Source organism: Peromyscus maniculatus, chromosome 8 (genome assembly GCF_049852395.1).
Source record: "Peromyscus maniculatus bairdii isolate BWxNUB_F1_BW_parent chromosome 8, HU_Pman_BW_mat_3.1, whole genome shotgun sequence".
Classification (NCBI taxonomy): Eukaryota; Metazoa; Chordata; class Mammalia; order Rodentia; family Cricetidae; genus Peromyscus; species Peromyscus maniculatus.
In genome coordinates, this window is record NC_134859.1 from 104,189,093 (window position 1) to 104,213,874 (window position 24,782).

The window sequence follows — 24,782 nt, forward strand, 5'->3', positions numbered from 1 at the left end:
CAGACAACAGAACTGACCAAGATTGCTTCTGAGGGAGTGACATCACTATTTGGGTGAATCACTAAGTCCAAAGACGTCAAATACCCATCTTTCCACCTCCATTTCTTCCAGGGCATGGCAACAGCATGGCAACAACAAGTGTCTCAGGACAGGAAACAGAGCAAAAGCACCCACTCAAGTACATTGGAGCAAGATCTATTCCTCAAGTACAGTGAGACAAGATCACAGCTAGTAACAGGGGGGCCAAATGCACAGGGAAAAAAGTGGGGTTCTAGGTGGGGGACACACACACACACACACAAGAACCAGGTTTTGCTGAGGACACAGCACTGCCATTCCCAAGTGGGTGCCAAGGCACCTCCTGGGAACCAGAAGACTCCCTGGGGACAGGGCAGCACCAAGCCAGATGCACTCTTCCAGCTGCAGCTCCACAGCTTATGTTCTACAAAGTCTCTGGGGACCCTGAGTGCCACCTGCCTAGCACCTCTTCTTGCTGTAGGCCATGCTTCTACTCTTGGCACATGAGTGATCTGTTTGGGAAGTACATCCCTACAGAACCCAAAGTAAGTCAGCTGAAATGACAAGCCTCAGTAAGCATGGCCCTTAGGGACTAGAGCACCAAGACAGTCTCCCAAAGAGCTAATAGCTCAGGCCAGAGAAGCCAAATGCATGTGAAGTAACATTCACAAAGGATGGAATGAGATACAGAAATTAACACAGTTGTATTACTTCAGTACATTATTAAATTGAAAGGATTTTAGGTCTATCAGGGGAGACTCATGAGGAAACCCCACAATAAATTGTGTAATATTAATAACCTTCTAGCTTATGTGGTCAACATCTCTACCTACCCCTTTTATGATTTGGGATACTCCCATCCCGGTGATGGGTTATGACTGGAGGCTGGATCAGAGCACTTTAGAATGCACACAGAGAGCTGATATGAGCCCGTCCTCAGAGGTTGATGCTAACATACCTCAATAATGTTACAAAGGGCTCTTGGCTACAGAGATGAATAGCAACACTCAAGTCCCAGGACAGGAAACAGGACATCTCCAGCCCAGCAGAGGTACTGGAGGAAAGAACACCAAGATGGGCCATACAGCTGGGCACCTCAGAAGACAGGAAATGCTGGCCTGAGCCATGCTGAAGTAAGTCTCACACACCTGGTCCACCCTAGGGACAGGGTGGTAGAACAGGTAGGGTACAGACAAGGGCACCAAGACCAGAACCAATGATGATGCTTCCTACACAATTACACAATTCCTTCCCCTGGGAGTGCACAACCTTTAGAGGACTCTCTGGCCTCATGAGCCCATCACAAACCTGACAGAGGGCATAGGTCCTGAGAGCTAGGATGCTGCATCTTGCACTGAGCAACCACAAAGTGGTGGGTGGCTGGCCACATGATGCTGAGCAGCTTTTGAAGGGCAACTGGTGGAAACCAATAAGGATCCCTTAAAATTAGGGGAGCCTTGCAATGAACTCGGGCTTGCTGAAACAGCAGGGTCATGGAGCAGCAAAAATGGAGGTAGCCAATGGGCTCTCAGGAGGAAGAGGCCGTTTAGTGTGGCTGCTGATTGGCTTCCCATAGAGTGCTTTAAAAATAGAGTTCTGGGGCTGGAGAGATGGCTCAGTGACTAAGGGCACTGGCTGCTCTTTCAGAGGTCCAGGGTTCAGTTCCCAGAACCCATATAACTGACAATAGTCTGTAACTCCAGCCCCACTGATTCAGCACCTTCTCCTGGCCTCCTCAGATACCAGACATACACATGGTGCAGACACACGTTCAGGCAAGCCACCCACACACATTAAGAAAAAAGGCCAGGCATAGTGGTACATGCCTTTAATCCTAGTACTTGGGAGGCAGAGGCAGAGTTTGAGGTCAGCCTAGTCTACATATACAAAGTTCCCAGCCAACTAAGGCTACATAATGGCTACATAATGAGACTCTGTTTTACACACACACACACACACACACACACACACACACACACTCACTCACTCCCTCTCTCTCTAATTGAAAAAAAAAAATAGCATTCTGATTTTTCCACTTCAAATCTATTGGATGAATATGTAGATTTTTTTTTTCCAGGCCTGGGAACTGAACCCAGGGCCTCAGAGTTGCCATACAAACTGGGAATCCATTCCTTTTGTTTCTTTCTTTCAGGTCTCACTACATAGCCCAGGCTAACCCTGAACTCCCTGCCTCAGGTTCCTGAATCACAGGTATGTGTATCACACTCCACTGGGACATTTGTTTTTAATAGACTGGCCTAAGATCAAGGTGTGAAAGGATGGTGGCTTAAAATAATTAACACTGTACACTGCTCAGAATTCCCTGACAACCCTTTCTGTGGGTCAGCCCTGGGGACAGACACACTGGCACCAAGTCTTCAAAGGATATGGCCTCAGCTTTGAGAGACTCTGCTCAGGTGGGCCAGATTCCAAGCTGGGCCAGTGCTGGGGGAATGGGAAGTGCTGAGAAAGAGGAAGGACTGGACCCAGCCAGCTGTTGCCATGGAAGCAAAGATCAGATTCTGCCAGCATGCAGATGACACTGTTTTGCCATCCTCAAGACTTCCAGGTGGCAGCGCAGCTTCCTGCACAGGAGTGCAGTTTTAGAGGTAGGCCCTGGGCATGAATAAACTATAGTAAATCTCCACAGGGAAGAAAGGAGTGTGCCCGGGTGGGAGGATGCCAGTCCCAACCTCTGGGTTGGCCCTCGGGATCTTCTTGGGGGTGTTCCTCCTACTTTGTCCCCACTGTCTAATGTGACCTGTAGGCAGTGTCAAGTCACCAGCCCTCCTGAGGCTGAGCAAGGCGTCTCACCTCACCCAGGCAGGGCAGTGGCTTCCTGTGGCCATGCTCCCCAAAGCTGCAAACTGACAGCTGATCAATAGCCACTCTACAAAGTGCATTATCCTGCTTTGCTAGGCAGACTTGCCCAAGAAAGGATTCACTCAGCATTGCTATTTTTAAAAATGCAAATATAGTAGGAAAAGGCAGTAAAAATAATCCATGAGACTTGAACTGAGGCTGTGGGGGCTGGGGTGGGGGAAGAGGCAGGGTCCCACTAAAGAGTATGAGTGCTGACCATCCATCCTATGGCAGTCTCATTTCCTCACAGTCTTGCTTTTGTTTTGAATCACTCCTGGTGGCCAAAGAAGACCACACTAGAACTTTCCAGTGACATGCAGCTGAGCAAACTCACACAGGCAGGACTCATGGCCTAACAGAACAACTGCTTTTCACACCCCTGTGGCCAGCTGGAACTCTTCCACAGGGAAACAAGGGCTTGGGAAAGAAAGCATGGAAAGCCAGATGAGATATAAGATTCCAGGGATGAGAACACCAGGGATGAGAACAGGCTGACAATCCCAACAACCTCTCAAGTCGACTGGCACACACCACTGTATAGTGGATATTTTTGTTTGTTTTCCCAAGGCTGGGAAAGGCCAAGCCCAGAGCAGCTCCTGCTGCTCTCATGCAAGGGGCCACAGTGGCTTTACCCTAGAACCTCAAAGATAGGTGAGCTATCAGGTCCCTAAAAGGCCCCTTGCAGCAGCCACCTTTTTGACACATGGCTCCCTCTCAAGTAGGCCAGCACTGCTGAGGTGGAAACAATCCATAATGGCTGGCCACAGCAGGCACACGAACCTTTGCGCAACACTTCTGGTCAGTACCCTGGCCCAGAAGTTTGTCTTCTGGATTACTTTTCCATTGCTGTGACAAAGCCTTATGATCAAGGCAATTTAAAAAGCGTATAATCCAGCTCACAGTTTCAGAGGGTTAGAGTCCATGATGGCGGAGGAAAGGCATGGACGAAAGAACAGCTGAGAGCTAACATCTGACCCACAGCAGGAAGCAAAGACAGAAAGCATACTGGGAATAAGGTGAGTCTGAAATCCCAAAGTTTGCCCAGTGACACAACTACTCCAACAAGGCCAACTAGCAGCCAAGACATACTGGGGAAACTCAAGGCCTCCCACCCACAGCACACAGGCAAGGTCCTCTTTTCCATGACCATTAAAGTGCCAAACGACCCCAGAGCACTGGTGTTCCCAAAGTGCTATGCTCCTGCCGGGCAACCAACAGTCCACCTACTGTGTCAAGGGGATCATGCTTGCGAACTACAGAAGTCACAAGACAGGCGCACAATCTCTATCTTTCACAAACAAACACTGGGACAAGACACTGGGAAGCCTGTCCACTGTCCAGGAAGAACCAGGGAAGATGTGCAGCTCAAGGTTTTAAAGCTAGAACACTGTTGCTAGGGAGATCTGGAACTTAACGCATTCAGCTGCTGAAGGTCTCAGATCTTAACAGTACGTATAAATAGGAACAGGGTTTAACTACCAAAACAATGCAAGACACCTGCACACCAGTGGTCAAACTCAAAGGACGAATAGGATCCCAAGGTCAAGGCCTAGCAAGCAGGCCAAACAAATAATCCAATTCAAAAATGTGGGAGTTGGAGATGGCTCAGTGCTTAAGAGCACAGGCTGATCTTGCAGAGGACCTGAGTTCAGTTCCCATGGTGGCTCACAACCATCTGTAACTCTGTTCCAGGGGATCCAAAGCATACATATGATACAAGATATACATGCAGGCAAACACTCATACACAAAATAATCTTTTAAAAAGCCAAAAACAGCTTTGAAGGAGTCCTGCACGCCTTTAATCCCAGCACTCAGGAGGCAAAGGCAGGTGGGTCTTTGTGAGTTTGAGGCCAGCCTGGTCTACAGAGTAAGTTCCAGGACAGCCAAGGTTACACAAAGAAATCCTGTCTCGAAAACAACAAACAAACTAAAATAAACACAAACAAACAAACAAAAAAAAGCAAAAAACAATTTACTTAAACAGTCACATGTCTAACGAAGATACACAAATGGCCGATCTATCACACATCTATCACACTGTGTAGGCTGTGGGTAAAGGCTCTTGCAGCTCAAGCCTGACAACTTGATTTCGATGCTCAGAACCCAAGTAAAGGCAGAGAAAGAAAACTAGCTGAACAATTCTGAAGGGAAAAAAGGCCAAGGGCAGGGGTATTGATAGAAATACTTGGTCCCTTAAGATTTTTAAAATACACCCTGTTCAAATTCAAATAGCCCTGATTCACACACCCCATCTGTGGCACCACAGGCCACTGAGAAAACTCCACCCCAAGAGGGATCCCGGGATTCCCTAAACAGCAGAGCCAGCCTCCTCCCTGCGGCTGCACTAAACTGGATCCAGCTCAGCAGACTAGCAAAAAAAGCCACACTTCAGAGAGGAAAGGGAAGGAGGCAACATACCTGAAGGGCTCCGAGGGACAGGATCCGCAAAGCAGATAGGAACCAAAGATCCACTCCAAAGAACTGTCTGAGCTGACCCAGGGCTATCAAGATCCAAAGCTAACCTGGACAGTGTAGAACAGTTACACAGAAAACTTTGTGCATAATGAAGCAGAGAGGAGATCTGCAGCAGCGGTGTGGGCTCGGAGTCCCAGCTACTTAGGAAGCCTAGGCAAGAGGATCTGAAATTTTGAGTCCAGCATGGTCTACATAGTGAGTTCCAGGTCTGCCAGAGCTACATAGACCCTAAAAAGAAAAACACACACACACACACACACACACACACACAAAATACAGGGGGAGAAGGGGGGCTGGGGCTGAGTGGGCAGAGTTCTTGCCTAGATTCTCAAAACTACATAAACCTGGCATGATGACACAGTATTTCAGCACTCGGGAGATAGAGGAAGGAGGATCAGAAGTTTAAGAACATGCTCAGCTAGAAACATGAAACCATATAAAACAAGAACAAAAAAACAAAAACAAAACAAAAAGTAACCCAGACATATATACACTAGAATATGCATAGAACAGACCTGGTCACAGAAACAGGACAAATATGCTCTTTTGGCTTTTTGGAATACTGTGCCATTTGCATGTATCTATTCAGACACAGGAACATTTAGATTTCAAGTTAGCCTTACGACTAGAGATTAACAAATAATGTACTCTGCCCATTTCAAAAAGCCAGAGATGAGCTTTTGATGGTTTCCACCAGGAAGAAATATCAAATTTCAGGTATAGCTCAGTCAGTGGTAGAGCACTTGACTAGCATGCAAAGGTTCTGGGGCTGATCTCAGTGAGAAAATAGTTTCATGGGCCAAACCAGCAGTAGCTCCCCGAAACTACTTCACTCATACTAAATGGCTTCCAACCACAGTGGGGAGAGGCAAGCAGAGTTAACTGTCCCATAAGGTCAGGTTATCTGCTCAGCACCTCAGAGGTAAGCTTATCCATTCCTCAGGGAGCAGAAACCTGTCATTCCCTGTTTATTTATTTATTTATTTGTGGACATGGCAATGACAGATCTGCACATGCTCCTCCTGGCTCACTTCACCCCCTGGTCTAGTCATATGCATGAGGGCTGTATCACCGCCTAAGCTCAAGGTACCACAGACTAACCTATCCTGTACAAGGACAGCACCAGACCCAGGGTGAAGGAGACAGTTAGCCAACTGTATCCCAACCCTCTAGATACTGCTAATGAGCCCAGCATCCTGCATGTCACCCCAAATCCTCACCATCATACTAGGCAACAGGCACTCTGAGATGCACTGCAAACAGACACTACCCACTGAGATGACAGTTAAAATGAACCAAGGGTCTTTAACGCACCCAGCCATTCCATGTGGGAATTTATCCTAAGCAAACTAAGACAAAGATGTAAAAGAGTATAATGTGGGTCTGGAGAGATAGCTCAGCGGGTTAAGAGCCCTGGCTGCTCTTCCAAAGGACCAAGGTTCAATTCTCAGCACCCACATGGCAACTCACAACTGTGTGTAACTCCAGTTCCAGGAGCTCTGACACCCTCATACAAACATACATACAAGCAAAAGCCCCAGTGTACACTAAATAAATAAGTAAATCTTTATAAAAGTAAAAAAGTATAATGTCAATGAAGTTAGTCCCCTATTCTTTAAGCTGTGAGACCATCTGAACAGATCCAAGGAGACAGACCAGAGTTAGTCCCTCTCTAAGGACATTGTATGCTTTCAGCAGAAGTCCTCTCAAGATGCTTTTCTAGGAGGTGGGTGGGCAGCTCAGTCAGTAGTGTGCCTGCCAGATAAGCATGAGGACTGAGTTCATACTCCACAGCTCACTAGATCCTCAACCTTACAATAGTCAGAGGCCTGTCTGGGACATAAGGTAGAGAATGATTCAGGAAGACATAAGATGACCTTTGATTCTACACATACATGCTCCTGACCTCATACACACACATATACACTCATAAACATACTAACGTTGCTATTTTTGAAACAGAAGCCTTACACTTACACACACACACACACACACACACACACACACACACACCTTTGCAATGAACCTCCATCTCAGGAGTCTTATGGGAAATGAAAGACCAGAGTCACTTACTTCTTTTCTAACTAGTGCCAAGCGCTTGTCTGCATGTTTGAGAACACTGACCCCACTGCACCCCACTAGAGCAAAGGTCCTGCACACTGCAACAGCCCTTCAGAAGGGAACTGCAGTAGGAATGCCACAACCATTACTGGAAAAAACAAGCAGGATACTTCAAAACATGCAGATGTGCTGCCCAACAGCCCGATAGCAGGAGGAGCACACAGGTGACAGGAGGCAGAGGGTGACTTCCAGAGGCTGAGCTCTGGTCTGCCTGTCAGTGAAGGTGAGGCTGTGCACTCATTTCAGTGTCCACGGCTGGGACAGAAGTGCCCAGGGCTCTGCAAACTTGGTCCCTCTCGGCATGCTCGGCTCCCAGTCCTCTGGAACCGCACCACTTTGTACAGTTTAGTAGGAGTGAGAAGAGTACAGTTAGCACGAGAGACTTTTCTGAGCAGGAATTTTTATATATTATAAAAGATTAAAATAAACATCACTGGAATATAAAATACAAAGCAGTTATCTTGGTGACTGCATTACAGGAAACTTTTAAGCCCAATTTTTAGGATTCTTGGATTTTTGGGGGGGTGGGGGGGTACAGATTGGACATCCTTATTCCAAAACTTTGAAATGCTCTGAAATCTGAACGCTATCTCAAAAAGGTTTGGATTCAGGAGTGAAGAGATGGCTCAACAGTTAAGAACACTGGCTGCTCTTTCAGAGGCCATGAGTTCAATTCCAAGCATGCACACGGTGGCTCCCAACCCTCTGTAGCTCCAGTCCCAGGGATCTGATGGCCTCTTCTGATATGTGCAGGCACCAGGCGCACACATGGTACACAGACATACAAGCAAAACACTCATAAACATAAATAAATACTTTAAAATTGAAAATACATACATATATAAAATTATACTGCCATGGTGGTACACACCTTTAATCCCACTACTTGAGAGGCACAGGCAGGGAGATTTCTTTGAGTTTGACGCTAGCCTGGTCTACATAGAGTTCCAAGCCAGCCAAAGGGCCACATAGAGAGATCTCATCTCAAAAACAAAAAGGTAGGGAAAAGTGATTAAGGAAAACGCTCAATGTTGACCCTCTAGCCTCCCATTCATGCAGCACACCCAAGCACCTACACACATGCATATGCACATATACGCACCTACACACATGCATATACACATATACACACCCACACATGCATACACACACATATAAACAAGCACACAAACATACAAAAAAACCCAGCACAGACTCAGGAGTCCTCACATTGGTCTTCTGTGCACACTACTCTTCTGGAGGAAGAGTCCTGGGTCCCTGTCACTCTTCTACATCTCACAGCAGTAACCATGTATTTACAGTGACCGTTTGGGGGTGGTGGTGTTAAGATTATTTATGTGTATATGTAGGGGATAAGCACAGAGACCAGAAGGGACCAGAGGGAATCAAATCCCCTTGGAGCTAGAGTCACAGGCTAAAGCCTACTTTTATAAAGGGCTTCTCTAAAAGTGAAAAATCTTTGAGAGATTAGGGGAGTTTATTTGACTGAGGGAGACCAGGTCCCAGACAGGATGATAAAAAAAAGCTGAGATGGCCGGGTCCATCTGCGTGACTCTAGGAAGGCACACATTGCTGTGTTTACTTCAATATTTTACCATCGTTAGAACAAAACGGCACCTCATCTCTGTGATCCTTGGAAACACTGGCGTAACTATGACCACTGCTCTGTCTGCGCTGTTCCCCATGCCCCAGCACTCCAGCCTCAACTCTGTGCCAGGCAGGGACACCTGCTACTCCCCAAATGCCTTCCATGGTCTCCATCTGACAAACCTTCTCATGGCCCTGTCTTCCTCTCTGCCCACTGCTCACTCTCAAAGCTTTTATCACGGTCTTAGGTTCTCACTGGGGAGTTAGGCCTCAAGTTAAAGAGCATCAGTAAAGTTAACCTGGGAAAGCCTTTCCAGTCTATCCTAAGTCAACACAGGCTTTCCTCCCCGGCTTCTGATTAAGTTGCTGGTTCACAGTTGGGGTCATTTTATTCTAAAATCCAACCCGTTCAACACTCCACGCTTGGCGCACATGCAAAGTCATGCCCGTGAAATGCCCTAAGACAGCTCATCTGCACTGCAGAAGTTTCCTGTCTGCACACTCTCCAGCTGGCTACTAATTCACAGTCAGCCACGTCAGGTCATCTACTGCCCCTCTGCAGTGGGGCCTCACTGGCTCCCCAGTCTGTTACTCAAAGACCTGCATGCCACAGAGCAAGCAGGTTGCAAAGTCTTTTAAGGGACAGCTGACTAGGTAGCTTGGGGACACTGCCCAGATTTAACCTAAGTTCTTCCATGTTAGACTCATGACCTTGAGCAGGGCCCCAGACTTGTCCTCATCTGTAAAATAATAACACTACCTGCTTCACTGAGCTTGGGCAAGAAGGCTTAGGAAAGTAAACAGGAATGGACAATGGTGGCGCACACCTTTAATCCCAGCGAAGGGGAGGCAGAGGTAGGCAGATCTCTGTGAGTTCAAGGCCAGCCTAGTCTACAGAGTGAGTTTCAGGATAGGCTTCAAAGCTACAGAGAAACCCTGTCACACACACAAAAAACAAAAACAAAAAGAAAGTGGACATGGAGCTGGAGAGATGTCTCTGTGGTTAGGAGTACTTCCGCTCTTTGAGAAGGCACCGGTCTGATTCCTGTCTGTAACTACAGTTTCAGGAAATCTGGCCTCTGAGAGTACCAGGCACATAAGTGGTGTATGCGACCAAAACACACGAACATAACAAACAGTAATTAAAGAATGCTTTAAAGTGAACATCTTAGAAAACCCTTCCAGCTGTGCCTAGAGCAGAACATGTGCATGGGGATGGAGTCCCGTTATCTGTGGTCAGGACCAGCATCTCTTAGCAGCTCTCTCCTTCCATTCCACTTCTAGCTCAGTTCTCTAAACAGTCCAGTGTCCCTGAGATCCCTTTAGGAAGGCTGGGGCCAAAACGTTCTCCTAACATTAAGATGTTATTCACCTTTTCGCTCTCATCTTCTCATAGATCCACGTGTGATGATGTCATTGCTTTTATGGCTGATGGAAATTGTGTCTGATATCCTTGTGTTCTAAAATTTATTTTAATGCCTTGCATGCCAAAGCCTTCAGAGATGCAACTCATAGAATAAAACTCCACTGAGGTCCACAGTAATTTTTAGGTTAAAGAAATTATGATGTCTAAGTTTTGTTCTGCTTTTTTGAGATAGGGTCTGGCTATGTAAGCTCAGGCTGGTCTCAAACTCTCCACCCTCTTGCCTCAGCCTCTCAAGTACTGGGGTTATAGGCATGCGCCGTCACACTCAGCCATGTGTTTGGAACAGCTGAACAGACCATTTCTCCAGCACCCTACATGCACTCCTGCTCCAGCTGCCCTTCCAGCTGCCACTGTTGTTCCACGCTCTTCTCTTTCAAGGGCTAAAGGTATATTTACATGACATTCTTCCTACCCCAAGCTCCTACACCACTGAATGTGAACTGCACCTTCACATGGGCTTAGCTCCTGCAGCCTTACATGCAGGTACGCACTCCCTCCCCAGCAAACCTCCCTAAACCAGTGATATGTAGTGAGACCTTTTCTCAAAAACAAAACAACTGTGAGATAAAGTTTTACTGGAACTCTGTCTGACTATTCATTTGGTTATCATCCCCAAGTGCTTATGTGCAGAACTGAGGATCGGTGATGGAAGACAGTGAAGCCCATAAGCCTAACATTTATCATCAGCCCCTTCCAGAAAAAGCTTGCTGGTCCCTGGTCTAGAGGGCAGAGAGTGTCTTCTCCCTGCAGCCATCTGGCCCAGAGCAAGAGAAGTTAGCTAGTAGTGTCAACTCTTCACTTTAGTAGCACAAACAGGCCTGGGTTCAAATCTGGATTCTGCCTTGGGCTAGCTATCTGACCTTGGGCAAGTTACAAACACTCTCTGGGTTTCTCTCCATCTCTAAAATAGAGACCAGCCACTTTGGGGGAGACGGCATGTAGAAAGTTGTGTCCCCCAGCAGCAGCTCACTGAGCCAGGCTTTATACAAGAGCAAGTCTAGTAAAACAACTATCATCTCCTCTTGGAGTGCTTGCATCACACTCAGAAACCTTGTATTTTCACCCTAAACGAGCAAGCATCATGTACTAATAACTGCCAGCAGCAGCAATAGCAGAGGGAGGAGAAAGATATAGTAGTCATTAGGTTTACCTAGTCAGCCAGTCTTTGGTGGCCACCTTTTGATGATTTCTGGCTTATTAACATACGCATTCTCTCTCTCCCTCCCTCTCTCCCTCCTTCTCAGTGGGAAAAAGAAATACTCAAAAATCAATTGCACACTAAAACTTGGGTAGAAGGTTTAAAAAGTGAACCTCTGAACCCATGGGGCTTTGAAGGACCCACATGTCATCAGTGTGATCAGAGGGCGGGCCCGGCTAACAGAAGCATCACTGGAACTTGTTAGACCTACTGAGCAATCTACACTGAAGAGGCCCATGTGCAGGCAGGTGCATTTGCCTAGAGCTAGCCTAGGCTGTGTTCATTCACACTTCCCTCACTTCCTCCACTGCGGACACCCTGATAACTGTGGTGGTTACATCCATGTTTTTTTGTTTTGTTTTTTTGTTTTTTGTTTTTTCTTCGAGACAGGGTTTCTCTGTGTAGCTTTGCACCTGTCCTGGAACTCACTTGGTAGCCCAGGCTGGCCTCAAACTCACAGAGATCCGCCTGCCTCTGCCTCCCGAGTGCTGGGATTAAAGGCGTCTGCCGCCGCCGCCGCCGCCGCCGCCCGGCACATCCATGTTTAACACGGCTTTGAACTTCTCACAAGCGGCAGGCCTGCCATAATCAGTACAACTGCAGTCTGTGCTCTTGACCACTCCCCAGAGTGTCCATGCAGGCAGCACACAAGACCCGAGCTGTGCAAAGGAGTCACACGGATCAAGGAGGAAACACACATGCTTAACCTCAAGTTACTACAACTTAACCATAACTTAGTTACTCCAAGCACAAGAACTCCAGATGTGTTCAGAGTCACTCCAAGCAGTTACTCCAGGAACAAGAACTCCGGATGTGTTCAGAGTCACTCTGCGGAGTGCTGCTGAGAGGCTGGAAGGTAACTCAGAACAGCAGCAAACAGGTGACTTTCCTCTGGATGGGACATCCTCGGTTCTCACCCAGCCTGTCCTGGGAGGCTGTGGGCAGGATGTCTGTTTCTGACAGGACAGAGCTAAATCTAGCTCTGTCCTAGCCCACTACATATGTACTCTGCCTGCAAGCCTCGTGATGGAAGCCACCAAAATACTAAACTGCAATATGGTGTCTTATGACTATGCTCTAAGTATTAGGATACTCATGTGGGTTGGGCCTGGAGTAATTCTTCATAGTGCTTTTAAGGAGCCCAGTCTGGGTAATAAATGACACGATCAATGTGCCAACTAAGAAGAGAGAAGAGCTGGCATGAGGGGCAGGCAAGGGGCACAGCTCCAGCACAAGACACTGAAGATGGAGGGTATCTACAGAGATAGCTCAGTAGTGGAGTGCTTATTAGATTTGTACGAGGCCACCACCAAAAAAGAAAAGGAAGAAAACAAATGACGAATACTGGAGAGTCTTCATGAATAAGTTGGAAGGAGTAAGTGCTGGCCCTCATGTTTCCTAAGCATCTGCAGACGCAGCTCTTTTGCTATCCTTATTTCACAAGAAGGAATGCCAGTGAGCCCTGGGGCACTGGAGCACTTGTGAACTGGGGAAAGCTGTCAGACTGGCTGTGGACAACTGAGAAGGAAGGACGGACGCGTGGGACACCTCAGCTGGGCAAGGCGGCTCTGAGAGTGTAAGTAGTCACCTGCAGGTCAACCTGAAGTTGTCTGGACTGGAGGAGAGCCTGAAGACAGGGAGACCCAGGAGATGTCACTCTAGCCCAGGAAAGGAACAAGCCAAGGATCTAGGGAAGAAGTGAGCAAGCTGCCAGACGTGGTGGGCAGGTCTGTAGTACCAACTACTCCAGAAACTGAGCCAGCACTGGGGCGGATTCTACGGGGTCAGCTCAAGCCCAGCCCAGGCAACTTAGTAAGAGCCTGTGTCAGAATCAAAAGTAATGAGAGGCTACAGTGTGAGAGCACTCACCTAACATGCATGAGGCCATGGGTTCAATCCCAAGTAAACAAAGAAGGGGAGTAAAGAAAAGCAGGCCCAGGAAACAAAGGATGGTTCAACAATCCGACAGCAAAGGGCTAAGCACTGGGTGGAGAGACTTTATAAGGGTGGCAACGCTCTGACTGCCAGGAGCCGCGAGCCTAGGCACTGACAGTGTACTGCCATCGTGTCTGCGCCCAACTCCGAAGTGGCTCCCAAGGAAGCATTTCATACACACAGATGAAGCCAGATGGCAGAGTGACAGCAGCTGCTGACTCACGGTGGCTGGCAATTAGTAATCAGGGTCTAGTCTTTCAGCTCTTCTCAATGTCTGAAGTGTTTTCATATTAAAAAGCTGGGGGGGGGGGGTTTAATGCCTCACACTTGGGGGAAGGGAGGGCAGTCAGATCACAAGACTTCACACCCATCTAGTCTGAGGTGCTAGGTGGCTTGACAGGGCTTTTCAGCAGGAAGCTAGGAAGGCGATGCAGATGTGGTACTCATCCAGAGGCAGGTACCAGATGCATTAGGACCTAGGAAGGGAGAGGAGAGCAGAGGAGAAGAGAGGAGAGCAGAACAGAACAGAGGAGAGGAGAGCAGAGAAGAGAGGTTGGGGAAGGCCTCAGGGGAAGAAAAAAGAAAACTTTGGGACAGTCAGATACAATGAGAGCACACAGAAGAAGTCTCCAAGGGCATGATCGGGGCTGCTGGGATGGCTCAAGGGGTAAAGGAGCTTGCTGCCAAGGCTGACAACCTTGAGTTTGATTCCGGGACCCACATGGTAGGAGAAGAGAACCAACTCTCCCAAGTTGTCCTCTGACCTCCAAATGTGTTCCGCAGCACACGTGCCCACACACATATAAACACAAAACAAATGTTGAGAGAGAGAGAGCTGAGCTGACCACATTCATTAACATCAACAGGCCTAAAGGAGGACAGTGACTAGACAGCAAACCAGGAACTCCCCAGTCACCTATGACCTCTGGGGAGCCATCCCATCCAGTGTGACAGGCCAGATGGAAGGCCAAAGGTGGGAGGTCATGAGAAATGGGAGACTATCATTTCCACCAGCACAGGACTGGGATGCCCCAGAAGCAGGGAAGAGAGGTTTTTCCCTTGGCTAAAAGATGATGTCATCAACCTTCAGAGTCCTCAAAGTCCCTTAAGTCATTAAGCAGAAGCAGACAAATATGAGATGCTTCCAGCATCACATATGCCAAGCCTGATGCTTTGGAGAGACACACAGTTGTGTGCCTGTAAACTTCCCACCTAGCCTTCAGGGGCCAGCAGTCACACAAGCCGGGGAGAAAGCCGTCAAGGCTGCTTCGGCAACCCTGCACATCCCAGCAGCGGCTCTCACAAAGGCTCAGAAATGAGACAGGCAGCAAGCCTGCCAGAGCCCAGGTTCTTGCTGCAGTATGCAAATGAAGGACACTCTCTTTGAGGGAGCCTGCAGGAAATCTCTGTCAGTGTTAGCTATGTTTTCATCTTTCTGGGCTGGTTGGGTAGAGCTGACTGGCTCTCCCCCAACCCCCAAGCATGACTCAGTATCTTTTTTTTTTTTTTAAACCTTTAAATTGCCACAGTCAGACTGTTTCCCAGATGTGGTCATGTTATCAGGTTGAACCAAAAATGACACAGCAAGTGTCTCAGTCCCGTGGCCCAGCTGTAGAGCAGTAAATGCTGCTGCTGCTGCAGTCTTTTGAAACAGGCAAAAACCTTGAAAATGCCTGTCATATTATAACCAACCAGATTTAACGCCTTAACGGTGGCCATTCCATATTTACTGCTGACTGGGTCCTTGTGAGGAGCATAGTGTTTTCCTACTGTGTGTGAGAGGCCAGATGAAAGGCCAAAGGTAGGAGGAGGGAGGTCCACTAAATCATGGAAACTAGCTTTGAATTATCCTTCCCTGAAGAACACCGCACACATTTGTCTAGGACTCTGGGCAACCTGGACACACGTGACCAAGGTTTCATTCAACACAGTCACCCTGAGCTGAAGGGCAAAAAAACGCTGGAATAGATAAATTCAAACAGCCATTATGATTCAATTTTATTCACACATACACACACACACACACACAATCAAGCAAGCACTTGACTCTTCCCTGTCTGTAGTCACAGATCAGGTAGTTCCTAATAGACCCCTGGGGCTGGCTGAGGTGCCAGATACAGGGGTTCTGAATGCGCGCTCCTGGTCTGCAAGGAGGCTCCACAGAAGTCCTGACCCCGCCCTCCACCCCAGTAGGCAGAGCCTGGGGAAAGAGCTACATTCAAAAGTACCAAGCTCCTATTGAGTAAGCACAGGGACAGTGCCCCTTCAGCTGGTCAGCTTTCTAACCCTTCCTAACGAAGTGCTGCCTTCCCCACTTTAGATTGCCAAGTTCAGTTAGTGGTCCCACCTCACCCCAGGACAGGCCAGTCAGGAGTGACTCTCGGAACTTCTAGGGACCAAAACAGGAGCTCAGATCATACTGTCCCAGGAGAACCCACAGCAATGGACCTGACTCCACTCGGAGGGAGGGGACCACCAGGGGCAGCTGACACTGAGCATGTGCCTGTGTCATTCACATTACATGTGATAACCGCACTTCTTTTTTTTTAAATGTGGGCCCCAAATAGGTTCCAGGGGATTCCATGAGGCCCAGTGGTGTGTAAAATAGTAAAAGACAGTTCTCTGTGTAGCCTTGGCTGTTCTGGAACTTGCTTTGTAGACCAGGCTGGCCTCGAACTCACTGCCTCTGCCTACCGAGTGCTGGGATTAAAGGCGTGCACCACCACCACCACCACCACCACCACCACCACCACCACCACCACCTGGCAATTTTTCCATTTTTTTTTTTCTTTTAGAGATTTATTGAGTGGAAAAGAGGGGGAGAGAGAGGGGAGCCAGACCTGAGGAGAGGGGAGGGGGAAAAGGAGCAGAGCAGAGAGCAGAGAGGGAACAGAGAGAGCAGTTTTTCCATTTTAAAAAGATAGGGTAAATTTTTTTCCCCTCAAGACAGGGTTTCTCTGTGTAGTTTTGGTGCCTGTCCTAGATCTCACTCTGTAGACCAGGATGGTCTCAGACTCAGAGATCTGCCTGCCTCTGCCTCTGAGATTAAAGGTGTATGCCACCGAGTTCTTGATTTTTTTTTTTTGTTTTTTTTTTTTTTTGGTTTTTCCAGACAGGGTTTCTCTGCATAGCTTTGCGCCTTTCCTGGAGCTCACTTGGTAGCCCAGGCTGGCCTCGAACTCACAAAGATCCGCCTGCCTCTGCCTCCCGAGTGCTGGGATTAAAGGCGTGCGCCACCACGCCCGGCCCGAGTTCTTGATTAAACAGGAAAATGGAAGAGAAAAAAAGCAAGGTTTAGTGCCAGGTGGTGGTGGTGGTGGTGGTGGTGGTGGTGGTGGTGGTGGTGGTGGTGGTGGTGGTGGTGGTGGACGTCTTTAATCCCAGCACTGAGGAGGCAGAGGCAGGCGGATCTCTCTGAGTTTGAACTGGCCTCTCTATAGAGTTCAAGGACAGCCAGGGCTACACAGAAAAACCCGGTCTTGAAACCTCCCTCCTCACACACACAAAAAAGGGCAAGGACATCAATGAAGCAGGGGAGACACAAAAACATTTTCCATGTCCTAAAGCAGAACAGGGGACAGAGAGAAGGAAAGGAACTGAGGTGGACCTCAGCCTCCCCAAGGACTCTTTCCTGCCCCGATTCAAAGTCAGACTCCCAGAAGCAGGGTGACAATGACAGCAGTAGAGGGGCAGCAGGTCGGGTTGTAGTTCCATTGTTGATGGTTTTCAGGGATACAGAGGTGGCAACTACTGAGTGTCCGCCCTCTTGCTTGCTCCAGTGGGAAGGTGGTACTCAGTGCTGAACTGAGTCAGGCTAGTGCTGGAGTCATTCAACATGATCTCTGTGAGTTCAAGGCCATGCTGGGCTACATGAGATTGATCCAGTCCAGGAAAGAAACAGAGCAGGCAGTAATGGCACACACGTTTAACCCCAGTACTTGGGAAGCACTCATGCCATTAATCCCAGCACTAGGAAGGTTGAGATAGAAAGTTGATGTGGCTGTGCGGAGAAAAGCATATAAAACATGAGGAGATAGGAACTAGAGGACCTTTCGGCTGAGGACTCAGAGGCATTCAGTCTGAGGATTCGTAGAGCTGGCAAGGTGAGAAGTGCCTGTGGTTTGTTCCTTTGTCTCTCTGATCTTTCAGCATTTCCCAATATCTGGCTCCAGGTTTTTATTATAGGAATAATAAAAGACATAGGAATCATGCAACCATGTTCAGTCGGGGCCACTCCCTATCCCACTAAGGCTTTCATATTCAGCAACTGGATGGCTGTGGCAACCCCGTTTGTGGTTCCTGTATGTACACAAGCATGGCTGAATCCCAAACCTTTACAGTCTCAGGTAAGAACAAATGACATTTCCTTCAGCCAGTTTGCAGGTCCCTCCACTTGGACAGCTCTCACTTTTCTCCTATGAACCATGGAGTCAATAACAGCATCTCACTCAGACAGCTGCTGTGAGCAAGCACTGCAAAACACTGAGTGTCTGGTGCACAACAAAGAGGGTAGGTCTGAGCTGGGATCCTAAGACGAAAACATCATTCTAATCCTTGAGATTCATCCTTGTTACCTATCTTTCAAAAATTTCAAAAGAGATCTTCCAGCCAAGTTGGAGCACACCTTTAATCACAGCATTTGGGAGGCAGAGCCAAGTGGTTTGCACTAAGTTGGAGGCCAGTCTGGTCTACATACTTACACTGTGTAGCCAGGGCTACACAGTGAGACTATGCTTCAAAAAATACTACCACTGCTGCTTGCTGCTGACAGTGATGATGTCCTCCAGATTTGGGGAACCATACACGTCAGCTGTATACCTACAGCTGTTCTGTCTGTCCTGGATGGAGGCAGTCAGGTGCTGCTTTAACTGCGCACTACTAAATTTTTCTCTCTTCCCCCACTCTCCTTGGTTTTTCATGACAGGGTTTCTGTGTAGCCCTGGCACTCGCTCTGCAGACCAGACTGGTCTCAAACTCAGAGACCATCCTGCCTCTGCCTCCTAAGTGCTGGGGTTAAAGGCGTGCACCACCACCGCCCCGCTAAATTTCTCGCAGTCACTAAGTTGTAAGAGTTCTCGAGCACTGATGGAAAGGGCTCCCGAAGCCAACCCTAACACCCCAAGATTCTTGAGTACTGCTAAAAAAAAGGCCCCCAAAGTCACACTTATCACCTTCACTCACGCCGCTGAAACAAGCTTTCCAGAGAGGTGATGTTGCACTAATGAGAACAACATCTGAATGATCAAGTGGCCACCCCACTCCGACCACTCCACCAGTGAGTGCAGGCTCACTCCAGGGCTAGAGAGTCACCTCACTTCCCACTGAAGAGATGAGGCAATGATTTAGCCAAGGTCAATCAGAGCAGGTGCTAGCCAGAGGAACACCCAAGGGTTTTGACTTCCAACTGCAGTACAAACACACATCCCTCATCTGGTCAAAGTGCCCTTGAGTCAGGCAATTACCACACAGAGACACAATTGTGGCCTCAAGGCCAAGGAGTTAGAAGAGGGAAAATCAAGGGACAAAATAAAATCACAGGACAGCTGTTAAGAGTCTCCAAGCTGTGATCCTATCTGAATAAAATGCAATTTAGAAGCACTTAGTCCTGCATCTTGCTTTAACCTTACATAACTCCTTCCTGTTACATCACTAAGAACAATTCCTTTTAATGGGCCCCCGCACCTGGACAAGTGAGACAAACTTCTTGGGCTATGATGCTACACCTAAATAGCTTTCCCCATGGAAATGCTGGCCTGAGTAGGAACCAAAAATAAACTGCAAAGCCAATTCCGGAGGGACCTGTCATCAAGGAGCTTCACTCACTCACACACACACACACACACACACACACACACACACACACACAGAGTCTCACAAAGGCAGTGTAATAGCAGGCAGCTTGAATTTAGAGACACCGTGTCTCGAATCTGAGAGACACTAAGTGTTCCAGCAACTTAAAAGACAACACACAAGAGGTGGGAAAGCCCCAGTGGTGTGTGGTGGCACACACCTGCCGGCCTCCCCAGCACTTGGGAAGGGGAGGCAGGAGGACCAGAAGTACAAAGTCAACCTCTGCTACAAGGTGAGTTTGAGGGCTGTATGGGTGACATGAGACCCTAGTAAGGGAAGAAAGGAAGGAAGGAAGTAGGGGTGGGGGAAAAGAGAAAGGAAAAAAGCTGGAACAAGCACCACCAGAAGGAATCTTGAACTTGGGCTCATTGACAGTCTACAGCTGGACTCTGTCCTCACAGGATTGCGCTGTCCCAGCATCACAGGTGACGACAAGGAAGACCACTTTGTCTAGCAGGGTTCAGGTCAGTAAGGGGCTGATGGCCTCTGGCTTCATTTCAGGATGGTACTCAAAGGATGAGCTGGGGAAAGGGCAAGCCTCCACAGAGACTAGGTGAGAAGTTTGGAGCCAAGGAATGGGCCACCAGGCTGGTCAGGAAGCTGGGGAGAAGAGCCCAGGAGAGCCTCTGGCTGTTTGCTTAAGTTCCTTTTCAGGGGGTGGGGAGGTGGAGGGTGTCTCTAAAAAACAACAACAACAACTGGGTCTCTCTATGTAGCCCAGGCTGTCATGAACTCACTATGTAGTCCAAGCTGGCCTAGAACTCAGAGATGAAGAGTGCTAAGACTAAAGGTGTGCAAGGATAAGAGTGCCAGGACTAAGGGTGTGCCCAACCACACCTGGCTGCTTTTTAAGTTCTAAAGAAGCTTAAGCTTGGCTGCTAAGAGCTTCAGGAACACAACATAAATCCCATGCTCCAGGAAGCAGCAACTTTATCTCTACTGCTCAGTTACACTGAGGGGACAAGAAGGGAGTAGGGCTTGCTGCCTATCTCCATCTTTCTTTCTAAATATGTTCACTAAAAACTTACATTTAGAGAAAAGTATTAGGACTGGAGAGATGGCTCCGCAGTTAAGAGTGCTTGCTGTTCTTCTAGGACCCAAGTTCAGTTCCCACCACCCATGTCAGGCAGTTCACATAACCCTACACAGATATACACACCCACACACCAATTAAAAATAAAAACAAATCTTTTTAAAGGGAGGGAGGTATTAAGTCAGACATGGCAGTACACACTGAAATCCCAGCTATTCAGAAAGCTGAGGCAGGAGGATAGTGAGTTTCAGACCAGCTTGGCTACAATACAGTGTCTTAGCAGCCTGGGTGAGAGTGAAATCCAGGGGAAGGGACACTAGTATTAAGTCTCACTCATATTCTCGAACTGAACATGTAATAAACTACAAAAATACCCCCATGGTGTAAGGAATACTCCATATAGACACGGTAAAACTATTCCAATAACTGTCAAAAGGAAAAAGAAAAAAAAAAAAACAAGCAATGGTGGTGCATGCCTTTAATCCCAACATTCAGGTGGCAGATCTCTGCGACTTCCTGGATGCTTAAACTATAAGCTGTAAACTGAAATAAACCTTTTCCTTCCCAATTTGCTTTTGGTCATGGTGTTGATCACAGCACTAGAAACACTAAAACATTGGGTGATGCTAGGTGCAGTGGCGCACGCCTTTAATCCCAGCGCTTGGGAGGCAGAGGCAGGAGAATCTCTGAGTTTACATAGTAAGTTCCAGGCCAACCTGGTATACAGGGAGTTCCAGGACAGCCAGAGCAACATAGAGAACCTTGTTTCACAAAAAAAAAGGAGTGTGTTGGTGTTCATCTTTAACTCCGGGACTTGAGAGGCAGGCAGATGAGTTTGAGGCCAGCCTGGTCTACATAGTGAGCTCCAGGACAGCCAAGGCTACAGAGAAATCCAGCCATTTTATTCTGCCAATAACATAACCAGATTCATGATGACACTCAAACCTTTTCAGCACACAGTCATCCTGTTGGTAGGATGAGTAAGGTGGGGGAGGGGAGGATAAACTCCCTAAACAAAGTACTGTAAGATCCCAGAATCCACTTCTGTTATCTGTAGCTCATGGTGACAGACAGCAGATACCTATAAATGTACACCCTCTCTAAAACATCTACTCCCTAGTCCTTAGCAACCTGCAGTGAGTGGATACTCAGACCTCCGTTCCTTGGAATCCTTTTGCCAGAAGCTACAAAAATTGCCATAGTAGAGGAAACACTACCAGAGCCATAAGATGGGCTCCGATGCACTTCAAAAGCTACCCAAACAGAAGCCTTTTAAAGTTGTTTTCTGCGTAACTCCAAAATAGGCTTTTCAGGTCAAATTTTGGTCCAATTTTCTTACGTATGTTGGGGGAGGCAGAGGGACAATAGCTGTAAACAAAGTTAACCGCCCAAGTGACGATGAACAGAAACACTGAGAGAAATGGCGGGGCCCGGCGGCAGAGCTGGGCCTGGCTCCCTGAGCCAGGGCTGGAGTCAGAAACCTCTGGAGAAGCTGGGTGACGGAATGGATTTTCTGAACCTCTCAGAAAACCACCGGCAACACAACGCAGACATTTTCCCCACATAGCACCGACCATTTTTTTTTTTTTTTTTTTTTTTTGGTTTTTCGAGACAGGGTTTCTCTGTGTAGCTTTGTGCCTTTCCTGGAACTCGCTTTGGAGACCAGGCTGGCCTCGAACTCACAGAGATCCGCCTGGCTCTGCCTCCCGAGTGCTGGGATTAAAGGCGTGCGCCACCACCGCCCGGCCCGCACCGACCATTTTTAATAGGCATTCTGTCTCAGAATGGGTTATTTCCCAAACATTTTTGCGAACAAACTCTGTTTTCTTAAGAATCGGAGGAGCTGTTGCCCTATTTCTTTTTCTGAGAATCTGAGGTGTGTGTGGATTTGTGCCTGTGGATGCACACTTGGTAATAAAAGAGATGCCGGTGTCAGCAATCACCCCTGCACAGTAACTAGAACTCAGGAGTGGGGCTTTCCCTCCCTGGGCTCCCGTCATTCATTCCCCACCCGCAGTCTCCCTTCTCAGCAGGGCATGAAGCCATAGTCCTCTGCTGTCTCTTTCTCCCAGTATGAAAACCCCAGATTAACTTTTTCCCCCTCATTATGTAGCTCTGGCTGTCCTGGAACTCACTATGTAGACCAGGCTGGCCTCAACTAGCGAGTGCTGGGATTACAGGCAAGGGACACATCAGGCCCTAGATTAACTTCTAAGCAGCCTCCCATGATGGGTTTGGTGGTGGCTCCTTTAATTCCCCCATACTAGAGCAGCTGTGGAAATATCAAAATTTCCAGGCCAGCTTGGACAACTTGGCATGATTTACTCTCAAAATAAAGTAAAATGGCCGGGTGGTATGTCCTAGAACTTGGGAGGCAGAGCCAGGTGGATCTCTGTGAATTTGAGGCCAGCCTGATCTACAGAGCAAGATCCAGGGCAGGCACCAAAACTACAGAGGAACCCTGTCTTGAAAAAAACCAGAAAAAAAAAAAAGTAAAATAGTTTGAGGATGTAGCTCTGTGGAAAAGCACAGGTCTAGTATCAAGGACCTGGGTTCAACCTTTAGCACTGAAAAAAATTAATGAATTAAAAGCATCCCGCAAGATCAGACCTCTCACCTTCCAGGGACCTAAAACGAGGCAGGCCTGATTCATGCTTAGAAATGTCTCCTGATTGGGCAGGAGAGGGAGAGCTGAGAGATAAAAATGTGTTTGGGAGAGCCTCACTGGTAGAAATCACACTCAGGAAAACAGACCTCCAAACCAACCCTGGTTTAAGGTCTATGGTGACAGACCTCTTTTGTAGAACTGCTCCAGTCACTAGCCTCATCCCAACACCGTGGGGGAGTGTGGTATTTGCCTAACAGCTCCAGGTTGAGAAAAAACCCGGCAGTTTTTCCCACTGGTCCCTCTCCTCTACCCACGGCTGCCCAGGACACCCCACCCCAAGAAGTCCAAAGACACCCAGTCGCAGCTGCCACCATCTCCCCCAGCACTATTAATATCATGGCTCTGGGCTGTTCATCCTTTTCCTCCAAAGTTCCCTGCAGCAATTCAAAGGAGGCAGCGGCGTTAAAACAAGAAAGACGCCAGGCCGCTTCCCCACCACGCATTCATCTGCCAGCATCTGCTCAACTTCTTGGGTTTTCACCTCGATCTTTGTTTTGGAATGCCCACAGCCAAGCCCTCGCCGGCACGGCCTCCCCTTCTGGAAGCACAATGCAGCACGGAGCTCTTTTTTTTTTTTTTGGAGAGGGAGGGTGTCAGCAAAACGCCGCACTAGTGTAAAGCCGAACACGCCTCAGACAGAGCCTGAGGAGGTCCCCACGGGCGTCCGTGCACGTCCATCACCCCGAGGCCCACACCACAGCCGAGCATCGCTCGCAAGGCCCCTCCCCTCGCCCCGAGCCGGGAGCCCCGCCGGCGTGCGCGCCCAGGCCGGTGCGATGACGGTGCACCGAGCGCTGAGCCCCCGCCAGCCCTCCGGGCCGCGCCGGCCCGCCTCACCTTGGTCTCCTTTACGTGCTGCTTGACGCCCTCCGGGTACCACTGGACGCGCACGTAGCCGCGCCGCAGCGGGCTGGCCCGGCCCTCCTCGTGGCCCGCGCCCCCGGCCTCGGAGCAGCCCGAGCTGCCGCGGCCGTCCTCCTCGCCCTCCGAGTCCGAGTCCTCGCCGTGGATGAGGCGCACCAGCCCGAAGTGCACCGAGCCGCGGTAACGGCCCGACACTAGGTCGTGAGAGAACAGCAGGCGTTGCGAGCCCGCTTCGGGGCCGGATTCGGAGGATGGCCCTGAGGCCGAGTCCGTGGCGGGCGCGGGCGGCGGGGCGGCGGCGGCGGGGGCTGCGGCCGGGGTCGGGGTCGGGGCGGCGGCGGCGGCCGGGGCCTGGGCGGGAGCGGGTGCGGGTGCGGGCGCGGACGCTGCGGGATCCGCCATAACTGCTCTGCGCGAGTCTCTCTCGGGCGGCGGCGACTGCTACAGCGGCGGCAGTAGCGGCGGCAGCAGCCTAAGCGCGGGGAGGCGGGGCCGGCGGCGCGGGGGCGGGGCCGAGCGCGCTGACGTGGGCCTGCGTGCCGCCGTCGTTAGGGCGCTGGGATGCTGTTGCTAGGAGCCGCCGCCCGGTCGCTAGGGGACGCTGAAGATGCTTGGGTCGGCGGAAGGACTGCCGCGGGGCGTGGCAGGGCGGCAGGGAATTAAGAGGCAGGATCCGGGGTGGAAGCAAGGGCAGTGGCCACAGAGGAGTAGAGGGGCGGAGACTGCGCACCTGGCTGACAACA

At 49.1% G+C, this 24,782-nt stretch overlaps 1 protein-coding gene across 2 annotated transcripts in view; it reads right to left on the minus strand.

Moving 5' to 3' along the window:
• Positions 1 to 24,513, minus strand: part of Ube2o (ubiquitin conjugating enzyme E2 O) — a 46,456-nt gene extending 21,943 nt beyond the window's left edge. Inside the window, exon 1 of one of the 2 annotated variants that reach the window (XM_076543783.1) lies at positions 24,013 to 24,513. In XM_076543783.1, coding sequence (XP_076399898.1) covers positions 24,013 to 24,441 — 429 coding nt within the window. In that variant the 5' untranslated portion in view covers positions 24,442 to 24,513. The remainder of the gene's footprint in view (positions 1 to 24,012) is intronic. The other variant, XM_076543782.1, reaches the window with a different exon arrangement.
• Between the last annotated feature and the right edge of the window lie 269 nt (positions 24,514 to 24,782).